Source organism: Panthera tigris, chromosome B2 (genome assembly GCF_018350195.1).
Source record: "Panthera tigris isolate Pti1 chromosome B2, P.tigris_Pti1_mat1.1, whole genome shotgun sequence".
Classification (NCBI taxonomy): domain Eukaryota; kingdom Metazoa; phylum Chordata; class Mammalia; order Carnivora; family Felidae; genus Panthera; species Panthera tigris.
The window spans coordinates 120,218,810-120,240,148 of record NC_056664.1 but is presented as its reverse complement, the minus strand read 5'-3'; the positions used below and the strand labels follow the sequence as shown (position 1 = coordinate 120,240,148).

The 21,339-nt window shown below is 43.3% G+C and overlaps 1 protein-coding gene across 1 annotated transcript in view; it reads left to right on the top strand.

The window, feature by feature from the left end:
* Nucleotides 1-13,459: 13,459 nt before the first annotated feature.
* The window catches only part of SLC2A12 (solute carrier family 2 member 12), a 58,312-nt gene continuing 50,432 nt past the window's right edge, over nucleotides 13,460-21,339 (top strand). Inside the window, exon 1 of the mRNA XM_042987178.1 lies at nucleotides 13,460-13,702. Coding sequence (XP_042843112.1) covers nucleotides 13,588-13,702 — 115 coding nt within the window. The 5' untranslated portion in view covers nucleotides 13,460-13,587. The remainder of the gene's footprint in view (nucleotides 13,703-21,339) is intronic.

Sequence of the window (21,339 nt, the reverse complement as noted above, 5' to 3'; positions counted from 1 at the left end):
CTTTGACCCTGGCAAGACCACGGTATCCATGCATAGCCAACCAGTGTTGGCACAGTTCTCCAGGCCAGAGTGATTTAGTCTGGTGTCACAGCACCTGCCAGACACCCAAGGACCAGTTCAGGCTGAGCTTGGTCAAATCTAGTCCACTTGCTTTTTTAAAAAGACTTTATCTACAAAATTTTTTTTAATGTTTATTTATTTTTGAGAGAGAGACAGAGCTTGAGCAAGGGAGGGGCAGAGAGAGAGGGAGACACAGAATCCAAAGCAGGATCCAGGCTCCGAGCCATCAGCACAGAGCCCGATGCGGGGCTTGAACTCGCGAACTGTGAGATCATGAACTGAGCCGAAGTCAGACACTTAACCAACTGGGCCACCCAGATGCCCCTAAAGACTTTATTTTTTAGAGTCAGTTTAGGTTCACAGCAAAATTGAACAGAGGTATAAAGATTTCCTATATTCCCCCTGGCCTTACTATCAACATCCCCCACTAGAATGGTACATTTGTTACAACTGATAAATCTACAGTGACTCATTATTATCCCCCACAGTCCATAATGTACATTAGGATTCATTCTTTGTGTTATACACTCTATAGATTTTGACAAATGTATAACGACACATAGCGATCATTAGATTATCATACAGAGCCGTTTCACTGTCTTAAAATTCCTCTTTGCTCCACCTGTTCATCCCTTCTCCCCTCGGCCCCTGGCAACCACTGATCATTTTGACTGTCTCCACCACATTCCCTCTTCTAGAGTGTCCTATGGTTGAAATCATACAGAATGAAGCCTTTTTATATGGCTTCTTCCACTTAGTGATTTTAGGGTTCCTCCATGTCTTGTCATGACTTGACAACCCTTGCTGCTTTTTAACAACGTCTTCATTGGGAGATGGGTATTGGGCCTTCCTGTTCCTCCTGAAAACTTCAGGTCTCAAGTCCCAACTCGTGGCAAAGGTCTTTCTTTCTTTCCATCTATCATCAATCTATTTTAGAATAAAAATTCAGAAATGAGAAGGCCATCATAGGAAGATGCACATCAGTGTGGCTATTTGAACTTAAAAATGAGTTTCAATATTTCCTGGTGGAAAATAAGTATTATTTGACTGTATGGTTTGACACTCAGGCCTATCGTGAAGTGTGACAGATGTTAGCCACAGTTTGAATCTTTATAGTTCTTTGCTTTTAATTAATACATCCAAAGAATATATATATATGTGTGTGTGTGTGTGTGTGTGTATATATATAATGCAGTACCCTGGAAAATACAGACTTTACAACTATTTAAATTTATGGTAAAACATTCAGATGTCAGCTTAAAAATGCATGAAGAGGTACAGAATTTCTCAAGAGTTTTTCAAATACTTTCATGGCATACTTGAGCAAAAATGTTTGAGGGCCCACAAGCCAGAAGCAATTGAGTGAAGGAGTTACGTCGGCTTTTTATTTCTCACATTAGTTACTCTTCAGGACATCATTGCATGACAACTTAATATAGTCATTACCCAGAATAATCCAGAAAATTTTCCATCTGGTTCCTACCCTATGGTAACTCAGGCAGGGAAGTAAGTAATGCATATTACAGCGGTGACTAAAGTAACATCTCTCTCAGACTATTCATCAAAAACTTCACTCACCGTCTAATTCCCTAACCACTGAAAATTTGGCCATTCTTTAGATATCCGATTGCCCTCCGTGGTGTTGAAATGTTTTGGCATGTAGAAAAGGAAAGAGAAAAAAAGCACCCGAGAGAATAAGGACAGAGAAAGTTCTATTTACTAGGGCTTGATGTTAATCTCTGTCCCGTTCCTCACCTGTCCCTTGACCTTGGGCAAGACTCTTTCCTTGTCAGTCCTTTCCCAGAGGTGAGACAAGGGAAGAGTTGTATCTGCAGGGCCCATGGCATAGCATCCCCATATTAGGCTCGGCAGCCAAGGTGATTTGGAGGTAACTAATGTTTTTTGATAGTTTTCAAGATCAAAGATGGCATGAAGTTAATAATTCTACCATATAATAATTAACAGCTTCCTTTATAAACTAAAAGGAGTAGGTTGCAACATGGTTAATTACTTAATTATTTAAGGCCTCAATTTCTCTACTTGCCAAAAGGGAACACTGAACTGGATAACCTGAGGTCGCTTTTGGTCTCTACATGGTGGGTGATGTCATTATAAAGCTGAAGAGAAGAAATGGTCAGGTCTCAGTGTAATTACTCAGTAATGATTGTGCATCAGAACAGATCTCTCCTGAGCTCGAGAAAAGTTAGACTGTGGGTAGAATCTTCTAGAAAAGGTGCCAATCTCTTTGTCTTCTGGAGATAAATCAATAAAGGCCTCTGCTTCTGAAAGGTACTCACTCTTTGAACTAACATATTTGCTAATTCAATTTTATCATGTTTCTTAGACACGTAGATCTTCAAACCTGAGTTTCTTTTCTTTCATTCTCAAATGTCTGCTTAAAGGGACCATTTGGAGAAGAGAAAAGTACAGTTTGCATGAGATCCAATTATTATCCAATAAAGACCCTTGAGTAGGTTAGGTAGACTGTGGGGGTTGTGGAAGGATTCAAGATGAGTTGTGACAGGGTGGAGTTTTGGAGAGAATCCGATCTCTGGTTGCTGGTGATTTTGGTGCTGGGGACAGGATCTGGCGTGGGCAGTCCCACTGCTGTCCTCCCCTCAAAATAGACGCATCCTAGGTCTTCCACTTTTTTCCAAGGACAGATAAAGATGCTGCTTGCACCTGTCTGGCAAAAGTTTCTAGAACAATAAGATACAACTGTTTTCTTTCAGGCAATGAATGACATAAATACCATACAGTAATGAGACTGAAATGACAAAGTGTCTCAGAAGGTCTGGGCTACTCTGTGAGGCTCTGCAGTGGGGCAAAACTGGAGTGTGCCAGGAAGCTCTTCACTGTCACTTAGAAGTTTCTATGAAGGTAGAGGTAGCCAGGAAAGAGATGGAAGGGCTGGAAACCGCCTCATCAATGTTCCTTTATTTTTTCTTTCTGGAGATATTTTTTAGTGTTCCATTTGTTGTGAGCCATGCTGAAAATGATGACACTTTTATACCTTAAGGACTCGATTCGGATTTCTTCCCAAAGTGAATACCCGTCCACACCCGGGGTAGCTTCAGGTAGACTCTGTGACCCAGGTCCTGCCTCAAATCTCAGCACAAAACAGAATAAAGAGTTGTGGAGGCAGCAAAAATGATATAAGCCTAAGGTGGGCATTTATGACTAAACATTAAAATGTCCCTACTAAATAGTATCCAGGATCTGGAAAACTGAAAAGATGGCTGTTGTATTTGGTAAGAAGAAAGAAGTCTCGATCAGCAGTTTCAGTCTTTGAGATTCACAGAGAGAAAGGAAGGATGTTAGAGTCCAAAGGAAGGCCAGGTCCAGGTGCAATGAATATAATCACACAGTTGGGAAAAGTCTCTGGTTCGTCCACAGGAGCGCGTCGTTCATGGTTCTATCCCCATCGCTTTGCACTGGTTTATCACTGCTGTTTTAGTAAGCACACAAACATTTGTACGGATGGATAAATGAGTTTTTGAATGATTGCCCGTATTGCCTTCAGTCCAGGGCCCAAGGACACCTGGGAAGGCATAGATGCAGCAGGAACAAACAGCTAATTGGACCCACAGAAACCACAAGGTTGACAAAGCACAACTTCATAATTGGTGGGGTGCTCTCTCAATCTCCTCAGCCCTTGCAGCAGAAACCCACTCTTCCCTCTATCTATCAGTAGGGGGCAGCAGAGAGAAGCAAATTCAGGTTCCAGCCTTCTGCGAGCAAAGCCACCCCACTCCCACCAATATCTCAACGCAGATTTCCCAAGCTGTGTCCTCCTACAAGGTAATGTTTGTTTTGTTTTGTTTTGTTTTGTGGCAAAATTAAATATCTAAAATTAAGGACGTTGGGAGAAATCTACATTAAAATGGTTTGGTGTCTACACTGAAAATATTTCTTAGAGCTTTGGTGTCCTAAGAGTAGCATACCATGCAGACAATTTCTCAAACTTTCTGGAAAATGAAAGGGCCCCCTCGTTTTTTTAATTTCTCAGAACATCTATTCGCATCTGAAGATGCGACGCCAAAACTCTGTAGAGGACGAATTAGGAAGCGCTGTCCTAGCAAATTCGTACTGTCTTGAGCGGAGGTTGATTCTCTCGGCTTTAAAGATAAGAGAACATTTATTGGGCGACAGGGAGGAAAGGACGACAATGTTGCCATTTCATAGAGTAAATTATCTCAAGAGGGAGCTTGAAAAATGTAGATACACCTTCAAACCTTTCTACTTGGCACTTTCCTGTCTCACCTTCTCTCCTGGGAAGTTAGGCCAGACCCCAGATTTTCATCTGAAAGTTAAAGATCTAACCAGGGGCCTCCAGTTGGGTACATGGCTCTGGGAAATGTTGAGTCAGGTCATGCCGTTGTAAAGGCTGGAGATACGTGGACTTTTCTGGCTTATCACCACTGTATCCATTGCCAGTCTACTGTCATATGCTGTTTCTGTCCTTTTTAGAAAGGGAGTGCATGATTTGGACGGATAAACAAACAGATTCTCTTTTACACTTACTGTTGCTATTGCATCGGTGAATAAATTATATTTATATGGCACAACGAACGGTTTTAAAAGTGCTTTCAAATACTTTATCTGATTTTATCGTAACTGAAATCCCTTCAAAGAGTTTATGTTAGGAATTTTGGACTCTGGACAGCATTAGCTAAAAATGAGTCTGTTGCTTGGTTTTGGGGTGGTTTATAAGAACGAAGGGAGAGAATACTGAGAACAAAGTCTTGGGAAGGATCAGGAAAGTTCTAGAGAAATGGGTAGTAGGAACTAATGGATGGTCTTTTCGGAGTTCTGCCATTGAGAATGACTGACTGCTCCAATTCAGGTATAGTCCCTTGTGTCACCTTGGAAGACTTCCATTCCAAAGACAGAACATCTAATTGTCATGGCGGGCAGGTCCAAGCTTACCCCTTGGCTAAGGGTGGTGTGAACTAGTTGGCAGGTCCCAAAAGAAAATTTCAAGAATATTGCCAAAAGAAGTGAGCTTAGCTGCTTGGTAGAAAAAATTAGCAGCTTTAGGCAAAGCAAGTATATGTGTCCCTGTCTTCAAGATAAGGAAACCGAGCCTAGAGGGATGATTCGAACTGGCCAAAGTCGTGTGCATAATAAACAAAAAATCCAACATTAGAATCTGTATTACCTTACTCTTGAACTGGCATTTTTTTCTATTATTGCCCTATATTTCTATGGAGTCCATTGGATGCAAATAACAGCTATGACTTACTGAGGATCACTGAGGTCAGATACTGTTCTAAATACTTTCTGTATATTAATTCATTTCATCCTTGTAGGAATCCTGTGAGATGGGTGCTATTATTATCCCATTTTAGAGATGAGAAAACTCAGTGTCGGTTCCCAGACTCTTGCAACCAGCTCTGGATGTCAGTTCTGTGCATCTGTATAGGGATAGGTACGATGCGGGGGCGGGGGGTGGCTATTTTCTCTGGCTCTTTGGGGAGTGTCTGCTGCCCTGTGAGTTCAGACAGATGTGACATTTTCCAGAGACAGCATTCCTGCATCGATAGCTTCCTGGAGAATGCAGTTATGGGGGCAGTTATCGTCTGAATTTAGGCAATACATTCTTGAACTCACGGCTTTGTTCTCTGGCCTTAGATACAGGAGCTCAGCTGATAAGTCAGCTCTGTATCATTCTGGGAGTCATTTATGAGTGCTTGGAATCTGATCTTTCAGGCCTTCTAATGATTTTATAAGCATTCATTTCCCTGTGTTAAATTCCTTCCTGCTTAAACTTCCTGCACTGAACTCTGACTGATATGACCAGTCTCTAACTTAATTCAGAGAGAGAAGATGTGAAAGAGGGGATTCTGGCCCATCCTGTCTGTTCCCTGGGCAAAAAAAGAATTCTATTCCTGGTTTAGTTAGTTGTGCTGGGGCAGGATTAGAGCAACCACGGTGAGGAGTGAGACGAGGCCTTCTGAGAGGGGATCCAGTCAAGGAGGCACTGATTGGCTGGCCCACTGTAGAGTCTGAGATGGGAGGAGACTGCAGAGTTCAAGTTGAGCAGAGTTCAAGGGCCAGGAGACGGGTCTGGAGATCCCAGCTTGAGCCACACTGTGCAGGGCATCTCAAGTCTCATTAAGAAACTTAGACCAATCCTAAGAACGGAGGAAGCTGGCGAAAGGTTTAAAATACCTGGAATCCATTTAAGGGTCTTGATGTTAGAAAAAAAATCTTCCTGGCTGCAGTTTGGAAATGGCCTCCAGGAGCAAGAACACAGTCAGGGGGGCTCGTTAGAGGCTGCTGCAGCTGCCCACAGGGCCAGCGGTCAGGTGGCCTGGATTCAGGGAGCAGCGGTGGAGAAGGGGAGAAGGGAAGGGATCTGAGAGACGTTTAGTAAGCATGCTCATCCGGAGAGAACTCTATTTATCAAACATATTCATGCTTCTTGATCTAAGTTTTGTGGGGCCTGAAGGTTTTAAAAAGTTGAGGGCTCCTACTTTTAAGAAATAAGAATACAAAATGGGGCACCTGGGTGCCTCAGTCATTTAAGTGTCCAACTCTTGATTTTGGCGCAGGTCATGACCTCACTGTCCATGGGATCAAGCCCCACATCGGGCTCTGCTCTCACAGCTCAGAGACTGCTCGGGATTCTGTCTCTCCCTCTCTGTATCTTCCCCCCACTTGTATTCTCTCTCTCTCTCTCTCTCTCTCTCTCTCTCTCTCTCTCAAAATAAATAAACCTTAAAATAAATACATAAATAAAATAAGAATTCAAAATTATATATGAATGTGAATATTTATTTAGCTAAATTCCAAATATAGTAAAACTTTGGTGTGTACACATAATTCATTCTAGAAACATGCTTATAATCCAAAGCACTTGTATATCAAAGCGAATTTCAGGAACCTTTGGCTCAGTTGTGATCATGTGACGTTCAACATCACGTACTACTCGTATCGCAAGACGTTGTTCATTTAGCAAGTTAAAATTTATCAGAAACGTTTGCTCGTCTTGTGGAACACTACTCACAGAACAAGTTACTCACTATCCCAGGTTTTACTGTACTGAAAAGCTGCCACTGTTACAAACATCACACAATCCAAGAATCGCCTGATACATCTGACAGTATTTTTTTCTCCCTCTCTTCTCCATACACATGTTTTTGGTGACGTTATTTCCTACAGAGAGAATCAAAAGAATCCAGTGTGTCCCCTAGCATGGCCATCCTCCACAGTCCACACACGTCTTGTGCTGAGAGCCATAGGACAGGTTCATGTTGAGAGGCAGTCTCCAGCTCTGTCCCTTCCATCGCGGTGCCCCATGAGTGACAACGTGGAATATGTGTGACATGGGAGAATTCCCGGAAGTCCTTCTTTTACAAAGAGAGCTAACAAGAGCTTAACTATATACACCAAAGCTCCTGGGAGCCATCTAACTGAAACTCAAACCAAATATTTTTCCAAATTAACTGCCCCTAAGCTGGATCCCAAATATTCGAGGGCTACCATGTCACCTGACGCAAAGAAAATGTGACAGAGAGGATGTCAGAGTCATGGTGCAAAGAGTTCGTTAGTTTTAACTCGTTGCAGGTAAATATTTTACTTTTAACCTACCTCTGCACAAATGAAAAAGGATCCATTGCAAGACCGTGTAAGAGTACTGAGGAAGATTTAAAAATTAGAAATAATTTATTAGGAACAATAGCTGACGGAAGGAAGAAAGGCGCTCATTTGTATAGCCAAGCAGGAAAAAAAGCAGATGAAGGCCAGACAAATCAAAGAGGAAATTTAAAGGAAGACTATAATTTGAACAGCCTTCTTAGTTGCTCAGATACATCTTTGTGCAAATTAGAAAAAGCTGCCCCTTCCTCATGATATTTTTTTAAAGCGTATTTATTTATTTTGAGAGAGCACGAGCACGTGAGCACGGGAACGGCAGAGAGAGAGAGAGGGAGAGGGAGAGAGAGAATCCCAAGCAGGCTCCATGCTCTTAAGGCAGGGCCTGATGCGGGGCTCGATCATGACCTGATGGTGACCTGAGCCGATATCAAGAGTAAGACGCCCAACCAACTGAGTCGCCCAGACGCACCCCACCCCCCATGACATTTTCAAGTATCATTTTCTGGAAAATTTGTTTTATGATTAAATAAAACCAACCTGTGCTGTGAATGGGAATGGTCCGCCTATTGTGCAATGTCTAAATTGCACAATAATATATAGTAGCCCTAAATCTGAAGAACGGTTCTTTAGATGGATACTTTATTATATCTTATATATTATATATTATATATTATATATTGTATATATATTGTATATGTATATACATGTATATATATTATACATGTTATCACAACATTAAGAAAACATTTCTTCCGAAAATACTTTTTACACATGATTTACACATGATTAGGACTGGTCTAAATTTCTTAACGTGGCCTAAGATTACCATTCCAACATTGTCAGTTACTTTCAATTTTTACAAGTTCCTTTCTAATCTCTACCGCTATGCACATGCGTGTTTAAAAATTATTATAATGGTAATCAGCATGCAATTTTCTACTCTGATTTTCTCATTCACAATAATAAAATAACAGTTTTTATTGCTATACTGTCCTTAATGATTTTATTGCTAAACTGTCTTAATGGTTTATCATTTTCTACCCAGAAAATATATTATAATAAATTCAACCGTGCTTCTTTTATAATGTGAGGAACTTGAATCCATAGGTAATGATTGGTAAGATTCTACATATAAGAAACAAAGTTATATTGAAAACTTTTAAGAGAAAGAAGTTATTTAGGTAGTATAAACAGGTAATATAATAACTATCTTTCCAAAAAATCGTACCAAGCTGAGTAGTTGATCGGACCGGGGCTAAGGAAGAGCTGACTTTGTATCTGGGTAATTTTTTTCTAAAGATCGTATTTCCCCATTTGTGCTTACACTGTGATGAACCATTTTAGGATTAAAAAACTCCAGAGGTACATCGCACATAAACACAGTGCCGTAGGATACACTGGGGAGAAGCAACGGGGTGTAGTGGAAAACATGTGGGTTTTGGAATCAAATGGACTTGGACCGCTGTGCTTTGAAATTTTATGTTCCACAAAAAGACCTGTACAAGAATGTTCATAACAGCTTTATTTATAACAGCTCAAACTGGAAACAGTCCAGGTACACATCAGTAGGAAAATGGATAAATAAACCGTGTCATCGTCACCCATGGAATCCTATTCAGCAATAACAGAATGAACATAATACACATAAAATGAACAGAATGAACAGAATACACATAAAAACATGGGTGAATCTCAAAATTCCGCTCAGTGAAACAAGCCTTCTACGAGAGTACATACTTTATGAGTCCATGGCATGAAGAGCCAGAACCAGCAAAGGTAACCCATGTGAGAAAAACCCACAGCACTGGTTGTTTCCAGAGGCTGAAATGGGAATTTACTCAGAAGAGACAACAAAGAACTTTCTGGGATGATGGGCATGTTCTGTAACTTACAGAGCTTTGGACTGTGCACATGAAATCATGTCATGGTACCCTTAGGATCTGTCCACTTTGTTGTATGTAAAATGTCTCAAAGGGGAAAAAAAAAGAACTAAAACAAATAAATATTGAACTCTAGGGAATGATACACATCCCAAAGTATTTCAACTCACTTTGAAATTCATAAATACTGGGGCGCCTGGGTGGCTCAGTCGGTTAAGCATCCGACTTGGGCTCAGGTCGTGATCTCGAGATTCGCAAGTTTGAGCCCTACATCAGTCTCTCTGCTGTCAGCTCTGAACCTGCTTTGGATCCTCTGTTTCCCTCTCTCTCTCTCTCTCTGCCCCTCTCCTGCTTGTGCGAGCATGCACAGGCTCGCTCCGTCTCAAAAACAAACATTTAAAAAAAAGAAATTCATGAAAACTAGGATGGATCAATGGATGGACAGAGGGGTGGACATACAAGTCAAAGAGTAAGCATGTTGTAAAATGTTGACTATAGAATCTAGGTTTTCCTGTGTTGTTGCAAATTTTCATGATAAAACATTGCAAAGTACTTTTTGATCTTGGGCATGCTCATAAACTTCTCAAGTTCAATTTCTGCAAATGGGGGTCATAGTATTTACTTCACAAAGTTGTGATGTTAAAAAAAAAAAAAAAAAACTCGCCACAAAAATAGGCCTGGAATATAGTAGACATTCATGCGCCTGGCAATGCTTCCGGCCTTGTCTCTGGTCCCCTCTTACCTATCTTGCCAATTTATCAGCCATGATATGTCTTTTAGGATTCCACAGCATGATCTACAAGCAGGGGGTCTAAAACGGTGTGTGGCATAATTATTGGGGTTATAAGGAACAAACTGTGTGCTGTCTGCTAAGATCTATTTCTTGGGGGTGGGGAACAGCTTTTAAGGATAGCAGTGGCTCAAACTCCATGGAAGAGGGACAGAAAGCCGATGGTGATACTTGCTCCAAAGATATTAACGGAAATGAGAGAGGAAGGCCAGAGTGTTACAGGCAATCATCAAATGGGTTTTGATACATAAAAACTAAACAGGTCTTCAGCTCACTAAAAGCTTCATTTGTGAGCACTCGCTTATTTCAGATATACGATATTCAGATATGATCAAGGATTTATACAGCATGGCTGGTATTGTGCCAGGACCTGGGGGGACAGAGATGGACGAGGGCACACCCAGACGTAGGTACGTGTTCTCTCGGACTTTGCATTCGAACAGTGCTAGCATCGGTTGCATTTACAGGGATCAGCCTGCTAGCCAGCAAATATTTACTGAATATTCACTTGGACCATAATGAACGAAACATGCTCCATACTCTCGTAGAGCTTGCTATCTAGCAGAAAAGGCAAAGTTGATCAATCTACACCAAGAAATACATTATAAATTATAAATGTGCAAACTATGATGAAGAAATACAGGTTACTTCAGGAAACTTAGGCAGAAGAATATTCCCCTGTAGCCCAGGTGAAAGGAATCTCCTCCCTTTGCTCGGAGTTAAGAGAGTAAGGCGAGCACAGGACAGACCGGGATAGCCACGGCTCACATCAGGGCAACAACGGAATGAGGAACAGAATTAGTTCTACCAGGAGGCGAGGTAGTCAGTCACATTGTTTGCTCATTCCTTTTGGTTTCTTGTTGGATTATGCCTTAGGAATTCCAGTAGAGTTAGACCATAGAAAGTAAAGTGAGAATTGCTTTTAACCAGACTTCAAGAATTCTAGAATTAAGTTTGTCTTCTCTCTGATCAAAGACTACAGCAAACACCCTGACACTTTCATGATGCCCACAAGCCGCTGGAGGAGACGCAGGGCCCCGGGATCATTAAACAAGGCGATTACGCGATTGACCAAGTGCAAGAATATGTCCTCCCCTCCACCACTCCCCGCCAATTGAGGTCACTGGTTCTGAGCAGAAAAGGGAGAAGCAAGGGCACGCGGGTGGCGGCTCAGTCGGTCAAGTATCTGACTTTGGCTCAGGTCATGATCTCACAGCTGGTGAGTTTGAGCCCCGCCTCGGGCTCTGTGCTGACAGCTTGGAGCCTGGAGCTTGCTTCGGACTCTGTGTCTCCCTCGCTCTCTGCTCCTCTCCCATTCATGCTGCGTCTCTCTCTCTTTCTCAAAAATAAATAAACATTAAAAAAAATTTTTTTAAAGGTAGAAGCAAAGAGAATATGGAGAGCCGATGAGAGATGTATGTGTGTCGCAGATAAAAAGTACAGCTCTTACCATCATAACACCTTCTGGGAACAAATTAAAACTAAAGCATCATCGCGCTACGCATTCTTCGGTGGGGACAAGCTGATCCGGGGGTATATTCACCTCTGAACCAGGAGGGGGCTGGGCGATATCTGGAGAGCTTCAGCAGGGTCAGCACACATATGACAGGTGCACGGTAAATACTAGTCGAGTTCCTACAGGTTTGTTTCCATTCGCTATGTGATTCCTGGACAGATAAGACAAATATAAAGCGATCTGGTGATGAGCGAAGGAAAGATACACATGATAAGTTACTTCACAGTTGTGTTATGATCCAGCCGAGGCGTCAAAAGTGAGTCCAGAGTGGTTCAGCTTCTGCCGACAGCACAGATCGGCCTCTCCGTCCAGGGAAGTGACTAGGTCAAAAGGGCATGTTTCACGGCCTCTTCCTAAAATCAAGAAAGGCTGATGAGGGAAGGAAGCCAAGAAAGTCAGAGAAGGAAAGGCTGGGAAATTAGGATGTAGGAGTACATTAGGCTGCCTGGCTTTGCAGTCTCAGCCCCACCACTAAAGCAGCTGTGACACTTGAGGCAACTTTCTCAGCGTCCATTGCCTCTTCTGTAACACGGGTACCTGCCTCACAAGTTGTTGTTGTTGCTGTTGTCGTTTCTCAAAAGAATCATCTCCAAAGAAAAGAATCATCTGAGTTAATACCCTCGGCACAATTGCTGGCACATAATAAGTGCTCCGTAAATTTTCGTTTTCACGCCTAATGATTTTCTAAAACGATCCCAATTTCCTAAGATTTTTCGCGAAACACGACTTGCTGAAACATACAGCCGAAGGTAAAATATCACAACTCTGTAAGACCTTTTTATCTAAATCATATTCACCAATCGGGGGGCAAAATCTTCTTCTCACTCCCTGGTCTTGTTTCCGAGTCTATGGCCACCACACTCACACAATGGGTCATCGGTCTGACGTCTCTGAATTGGAAACACCCTCCTCCCACAAGCAGGCAATCACACAACCTGACGAAGATTGGGGTTGGGGGGGGGGGGTTGGTTCCTCTCATAAAGACAACTATGCATAAATAAACTGGATTACTTTGCGATCATCCCAGGGTGTAAAAAGTCGAAAGAATCTATGCAGTATGAGTTCATGCACGCTTGGTCTCGGGCCTGGATCTGTCTGACGGGCCTTGTGGAGGAAGAGTGCATACCACACTCACCTAGAGCAAAATCAGGCCGAAACAGCAAAGCTGTCTTATGCTTTGTTTAAATGGTGAGTATCACGACTCTTGGAGTAACAGCCTTGCTGAAAAACTGCCACACTTTTCCTTCTGGTATGTCTTTGCATAAATTGTCCCCCTCTCTGCAAGATTAAGTGATACCATCTGTGAACATTCTGGGCCGTCCCTCTCAGCTTCCCTTTAAATCTGCAGGTTTCTCTTCTCTGCCTCTTTTCAAAGGTGCGGGGCATACAAGAGCTCCCCCCACCCCCCACCCCAGCTTGCGGCCAAACTCTGAGCGCCCGGCCTTTTAACCCCTTGCTTCCAACTCCGCATCTGAAGGCAAAAACAATCCTCGGAGACACGGCCCTCCCACTGCCTCTGATAGGCTGCTTGCAAATAGCAACAGCCTGTGTCACCGAAAAGGGCAAAGCCTTCGGAAATAGAAACAAAGTTGGTTACAAATCACATTGGCTTTGCCCGAAGTTTTTTTTTTTCCCACCCTTCTTTAAGCATGCTACCATGGGGACAGTGACCGCCGCTGTCACGGGGGGCAGCCGGGGTGGTTCGGGGCCGCGGGAGCGGCTGTAACTTCTCCGCGACCATGGTACCTGTTGAAAACAGAGAGGGCCCCGCTCTGCTGAACCCGAAGGGGAGAGCGGCCGAGACGGACGGCAGCGGCGCGGCCAGCGGCAGCCGGCATCCTCCCGGGGCCAGAGGTAAAGTGAGGCGCCGACCGGCTGGAGGAGCAAGCTGTGCTCGGGTCTCGCTCGCGTGTGTGTGTGTGTGTGTGTGTGTGCGCGCGCGCGTGTGTGTGTGTGTGTACACGTGAGCGTGCACGGTGCGTGGAGAGAAGGGAACGGGATCCGGTGGGAGGAAGAGAGGCAAGGAGCTGTAACGTGGAGATTGAAGTCCCACTGCTGGCACGATGGGTCCGTGGACTGTGTTGACATAATGTGTAACTCTTTTTCATTTGGGGAAGAGTGACTGGCAAAGGAGTCACAAGTGTAAATACACACACACACACACACCCGCGCGCGCACACACACTTTTTCATTGATTGCCACAAATGGGCAATCTGTAAGGAGGGAACATGGAGAACCACCATGTTTTAAGTCAGTATTTTAAGCAGGCTCTGGAAAATTGTTAGTTACGTAATCAATGAACACCAACTTTCTTTTTTAACTTCCCAGCGTCTAGTTGGTAATGCATTTGAGCATTTGAGCCTTAGGGAAGCCTCAAACCTGTGCTCCGTTTGCTCCTGCCTAACTGTCAAACTGGCCTTTCAAACTGAGGGTCCTTGAATCCTTTTTCCTTCTGGAGGCGAAACTGGGAAAAGTTTTAATTCATTCCAGTTGTCTTTGCTACAGCAAATGCTTTCCTTCACTTCCACATTTACAGTTCCCACGAACGCACTGCAAGCTCTTGGCTAGCCTTTCCTACTCTGTTAGTTGGTTCCCAAAGGAATGGAAACTAATCGTAATAGGAAATTAAATCGAACACAGATAATTGTCTCTCTGAAGCTTTCCTCAGCTCTGTGCCCCTTCACCATGCCTACCATAGATTCCCAGGCCATTTATTGGAATGGCCAATGTGAAAATGGCCAATTTTCATGAACAATCCAGAACACTAACTGATTCAAAAGGCATGTGCCTCTCACCTTGCAGTGGATCTATCAAACCACGTTTGTCTCGTGGGTCTGTCTGATCTTGGACTTGAATCCACGACCCCTCTGACGGAGGCATGGATTGGCTCTTCCACAATGAGAGGCTGTCATTCTTCCCTGCCCTTTCCCCCTTCAGCGTCCTCCTACTTCCCCACTTCTGGTCAAGAATGAGTACCTGAGGTCATCCTTCAGGACGGCCTCTCCCTCGCTTAAGCAGAACTACCCCTTTCTCCAAGGGTGCTCTCTGGCTCCTACGTCTCCAAGCAGGCCAGGGAAACTTGTATTTGAGGGTAAAGGAAAGAGTTGCAATGTTCTCTCCGAGTTCCTGAAAATACTGAACCGCCGAGCTTGCTCAGGTGGCCATGTCAACAAAAGGGTTCGCTAAATAGCCCGTGGGAACGTCACAAAGAGGATGAAAAGAAACTTTGTCCTGAAGGGGCCTCCACGGCAACAATGAAAAATATGGACTATTTAATTCTGATATGGCTTTGAAAGCACCATGTACTCTTAATAGGTTAAATTGCGCAAGGTCACGGTCATCCTGAAGGAAGGTCACAGGTGTTAGTGTTTGGAAAGGCACAAGATTCAACTGACAATGCAACCGTGTTCCAAAGAAATGATAAAATGAATAAACACGGTAAATTATTTTTTAACTTAATTGTAAATGAACCTTTATTACGTAGAAAAGAAAGGAAGCCTAAACGTCTCCCCCAAATCCTAAATGAATAAAGCTTTGATTTGTGCTAGAGTTTATATTTAGATGGATACAAACATTTTAGGATTATTAGTACAAATTTTCATAAGTTGTCTCAGACGTGTCGTGGTATCCAAGGCAATTATGTGTATGGACTTGTACCTACGGAAGGCATAGTGCAGGCTCGCTGTACGATTTGGGATTATACTGTAGTCTGTCTTATGAAAATGCTGAGGTTTTAATGAAATGATGTGTGTCGAATCGTTCTTTTGACCGCTTTGTACATTCCCATAGTTTCATCCAGGAAATCCAGAGTATTTACGTATGCTCAATAATTACCATCCTAGTCCTGCATTTGAAGATACAAGTTTTTCTGTATTCCTAGATGGGGAAATTAAAGCACAAAGACGAATGAGTCATACAACCCAGGACAAAGTAATTAGATCATGTGAGATACTGAGAAACAAATCCACACAAAAATTTCCAGACTCCATGTTAGCGCCTCCTAACGCTCTTACGCCCAATAAAAGTGTTGGCAGATCTCGCCCGGGGAACCTCCTCTGAAACTGGAAAGAATTCTTTGTTCCAGTGACTACAAGCTAACGAACTTAAGTCCATTTTCAATCAGTTACGACATAAAGCGTGTATGTTTTTAGTAATTTTTTTTTTAGTATTCACGGGCATGTTATAACCGACCTTATAGGCAGCGTTAAGCTCAATTCATAATCCTGGTGCCTATACCCGACCGCTGTGTGGGTGATATTAGAAAAGCACAGTGCTACAACATCTCACACAAGTGAGAGAAGATGTGTGGTTGGCCCAGGTTCTCGCAGGGCTGGTGCAAAACTCACCCTGAGGTCTCTGGCCTGGGGGGCTGGATGCCTGTTCCTCTGCCTCAGCAGATGGGTCTTCCAGACTCTTCCAATTTCATGTCTCTTTTTTTTTTTTTAATGTTTATTTGTTTTTGAAGGGGAGAGAGAGAGAGACAGAGCATGAGTGGGGAAGCAGAGAGAGAGGGAGACACAGAATCTGAAGCAGGTGCCAGGCTCCGATCTGTCAGCCCAGAGCCCGATGCGGGACTCGAGCTCACAAGCTGTGAGATCATGACCTGAGCCGAAGTCGGACGCTTAACCGACTGAGCCAGCCAGGCGCCCCTCCAATTTCATGTTTCAGATCAGGTTAAGAGGAGTTTTCTTGAGGCCCTTTTTACCCCACCAGCACCTGCCCAAAGGATCAGAGACCAAGAACAATATTCACTGTATGAGTGCAAGTTCTCAAGCAATGGAGCCCCGGCTGCCCGATGCACTGGAACCCAGATCAGTATAACTGGCTGGACTCACTGGCCCAGTTGAAGGGGCTGGGCTTCGTTCCCCCTGAGACCCTTCTAAATCCAAGGTGCCGCAGGCTGAGATTTAAGAAATGTACACTTGGGCTAATCAGATGAGTATCCAAAGGCAATTGTTTTCAAACTTCTTTAAAGCCGTGAAACTCCTTTCGACAAAGGAAAAGCTGAATAGGTGCTCAGTATGTAAGAGAGGTAATCATGGCACCTCTTTAGTGGAAAGGGGGGTGAAGAAAAGGAAGAGCCTGAGGCAGGCTGCTCCCTGATCCCTTCCCATCTCCTGTAGTCCTGAGCCGGGTCCTGGGTGGGACCACATTAGCAAACCACAGGTCTGTCACTACTCTGGTTATGCAGACGATGATTTTGAGGGTGGGGCATTTTTACTATGCTCCTACTGAGTCTTGGGTTCCCAGGGTTAGCCTGAACCAGGCCCCCTTGAACTCAGTCAGGCCCAGCTCTCTCAGGCTTCCTTGGGCAGCCCGATGAAGAGTCTACCTGTAAGAGAGTTGAGCAGACTTTAGAAGGAAACTTGTCCCCAGGGAAGAGCAAGTCAGGCCAATGAACTCGACCTCTTAACAGAGCCTTGGTTGTGAAAAGGGCAAGTCTAATAACAAACCAGTCATTTTGGGAAGACCCAGGCCTTAGCCATTAGCATTTTCCCAGGCTTTCCCTACATTAAAAAGTGGCAAAACCTGTGACACAGATTATTGTGCTTTAAAAACACGGGCATTTAACACATTGATGACTGATCACAATAAAAAAATATTCTATACAGCTTGATATTGCCAAGGAAATGGCAGGATTGATAGACATGTGAATCTCTGAGAGGCTGTCGACTCTTTTGTCTGGAAATAAGAACAGATTTAAAGATGATTATCTCCCTTTTCACTTCGGTCAGCTTATCTCTATGACTGTACATTTAACCTCACTTGGAAATCACATCAAAAGCCTCAGTTTGAGGCTCCTTGTGACTGTGAGGGCCAGGCAAATGGCTTCTCTGAGATCTAGGGAGAGAGAAGGCTCTGAACCAACATGGCGGAAGCTGTTTCACCACAGACTCCGGGTAGCGTTGGGCTCACACAGCCAGGGCTCTTGTTTCCCTTTGAAATGGCTGTGCCCTAGAGAGGGCAGAGAGGTTGCTGCTTCCACAGGCTACCCCCTGGCTGCCACCACAGCTGCGGACATGCACTGGAGGGAGCCTGCAGGAGGCAGGGCCTGGCAGACATGGATGAAGACTTCAAGCGGTGTGACTGACCCAGAGGACTGAAATCAGTCAGCAGACACATTGTGCCTGAGCTGGTTTCACAGCTAATGCCTCTTCTGATGGGTCAGTGCCCCATCCCCGTTGTGAAATATTTGTAATATCACCCATAGTCTGGTCAGATTGCTCGCAGGAGCTGAGGCCTCTGAGATCCCAGGAACAGGCCTAGTGGTAGTCCCTAACTTCTACTGTTTGTGAATTTTCAAGGGGGTACTTTTTGGTGGGCTAAATCTTATGTTCGCAGGTAAAAAAAACAGACAGACAAACAAATGAAAACAAAACCAAAAACACCTCAAAATAAACCCACCCGGTAGCTGCCCGAGGAAAACTCCAATTTAAATGTGTAAATCCAAGGGGAGTCAGCCAATTTGAAAATGCAATGTTTAATTGCCATAGATAGGTGGGACTGTCTTCTCGTTCAATAATAGTTGTTGAATCTGGCTTTGTAGGTAGCGTTTTCTCAGTAGTAGGAACCAAGTAATAATTAGCCTCAGGGTTTAAAAAGTTCTGAGAGCTCCCAGTTGCCCCCCGCCCCCTGTTAGTGTGCAATTAGTTTCTGCTTCTCAGCAAAACACCTACTGACTCAGACTGTGAGCCAGAACTCGTTGTAGAAGATTCTTAGATTGAGGAGAGTTGGGTTCCCTAGTTCAATGGTTTCCTCGAGCACAGTCTTCCCCAAGAAGATGAGTTATTGAATAAAATAGAGAATAAAAGCCATGTAAAAAGATACCAAGATACGGTGAGAAAGGGGGGAGAGGTTAGAATGGGCTTCATTTCAAGGGGCTGTTTGACCAAATACCAAATAAGGATAATTTCTCATCCCGTCTTCCCTCAGAAAGCACCTAATCTCCGTTAAAGGCAAAGGACTTGAAATCACCCCAGATAGTTCCCAGCTGAAACTTCGAGTCAGCTATATAACCTTTACAGTAAATCATAAAATCATACATGTTTTTCAAAATTTAATTTTGTTTTCTTTTGGCTCATTGGTACCGTTTACTTCCTATAGGAAGTACTGCTAATCCCATAGGATCCTAAAAATTAATTAATTAAAAATTAAAAAATGAAAACAAAAAAAAAAACCCACACACACAACACAGCACACTCATTTATACATTTGCTAAGTGGCTATACTTCAATGATATACTAATTTTTCTATACAATTGAGGTATAGGAGTAATAATAAAACTAAAATAATTAATTACATCCTTTTAATTTCAGTAGGTTTCATTCTTTTCGAACAATCCCTTACTTTATATTGTTCTGCCAAAATATCAGGGAGAAAAATGCAGTCCTTTGTTTGACTTACAGGAGTATTTTTTTCCTTGAGTAAATCAAGTGTAATTCACCTTTAAGCTGTTAAATTGTGCTCCCCTTGGAAGTAATTGTTTCTCCGGAACACTCATGACTCAGGTCTGCCTGGCACAGTTAGGCAGACTCTGGGGCTGTTGGTTATGTCCATATAATTTTCTCCAAAATTTGTTCTACATGCACCTGCTTCCATACTTTGTGGAAGTTGGTGCTGGGAGAAATGTGCAATGTTAATTTAGAAACCAGCCCGAAATGGCATCGCAGCCTCAGCGGTGCAAGACTTTTTTTTTTAATGTTTATTTATTTTTGAGACAGGTGGGGGAGGAGAAGAGAGAGGGAGACAAGATCTGAAGTGGTCTCCATGCTGAAAGCAGACAGCCTGATGCGGGGCTCGAACTCACGAACTGCGAGATCATGACCCGAGCTGAAGTTAGAGGCTTAACTGACTGAGCCACCCAGGTGCCCCAGCAAGACTTTTAAGAACAGAGAAATAAATTGTGATTAAGATCAGTTTGTGGTGAGAGAGCATTCCCAAGCTAATAAAATGTTTCAATTCCATTGGGAAACAAGATTGTTGAAACCCCAGGCAAACTCACGGGAAGAATTTTTCATGGTGTAAACCCAATTATGGAGGTACTACCAAAAACAAAGGAATTCAAGAATTTATGAAAAGACATAATTGTTATCCTGGAAACAAGGTATCATTTTTCTTCCTTTGCTATCAGTAAGAGAGACTGTTTCAAAGGTTTATTTCCGTGTCATGGAGATTTTACCCCACTGGTCCAGACGACACAGATTTTTGTTGAATGATTATTGTGGGTCAAATGTTTCTATTACTATTATTCCTTCTTATCTTTACAATAACGCAATGAGGTAATACTACCCCCAGTTCACAGTTAAGGAAACTGAGGCCAAGAGAACAACAGCGAACGTTTACCAAATGCTTACTACCATGCCCAACACATTCTTCTGCCTCATTAATTCTCATAACAACTTTATGAAGTAGGTAATATTATTATCTCTATGTTAGGAATGAGGACACAGAGGAACAGAAAGGTTAAGGGACATGTAGCCGGTAACTAATCAGGCACTCTGATTCCTGACTGTACCTTCACCTTAAGCCCGGGTACCTCCTAGACAGAACCAAAGGGACTCACTCCAGGTAGCATGGATAATATCAGAGTGTCGGTATCCTATGATCCAATCCACGGTTTTACCCACTTGACCCGTAATACCATCCAGCACCAATGTCTCTACTCCCTGCTCTGTTCTGTTATCTGATCTTTGATTTGGGGTACCTGTTTAACTCGTTTCAGAACTTTATTGCATTCGATTTTAGCTAGCTCCCTGATTTTCCATGCAACGCGTCTTTTGCTATAAGGTTATAAGCTCCTGGATAAAATACACATTCTTGTACATTTGTCAGAGCTCTGAGAGGACTGCAAGCACTGTGGGCTTGGAAAAGACTGTCCGTAAGAGGTAGGAGCTATGCCTTTTCCATCGGGGATCACGTGCATGTGGGACAAGTACCACCATCTTGAGCTACCAAATCCAGATGTAACCTGGGAAATCTCTCAACACAGTGCTCATAAAGACCATCCTGCTGACTGCACTGTTCATCCAGATGAGCCTGTTACCATCTGTGCCCAACGTGGTGCTGGCGCATAGTACATGCTGAGCTGTTAAATGAGTAAATGAGCATTTGTTCAGCTAAAGAACATGGGAATTCAGTACATATTGAGCACTTACTCCATGCTGGATGCTTCAGAGTGAAAAGCAATATGTAGGACATTATCCATGTCCGTAGATTTTACCAGAATCGAAATAATTATAAGATGATCGTTTAGCAAACGTGCTACAGCCGGGTCCAGGGTGAATAAGAGACATCCATGCAATGCCGATACATATTACCAACTGGTGGAGAGAGACACGCGTTCAGGAAACCCAAGATGGAGGAGGTGGCCGGGGATATAATGCCATACTAATGCCCATGGGGCAGCTCAGCCAGGTTTTGATGGATTCTGGAAGATAGTAGAGTGAAGTTGAGTCAAGAAGGTATAACTGAGGGCAGTGCATTTACGGAGA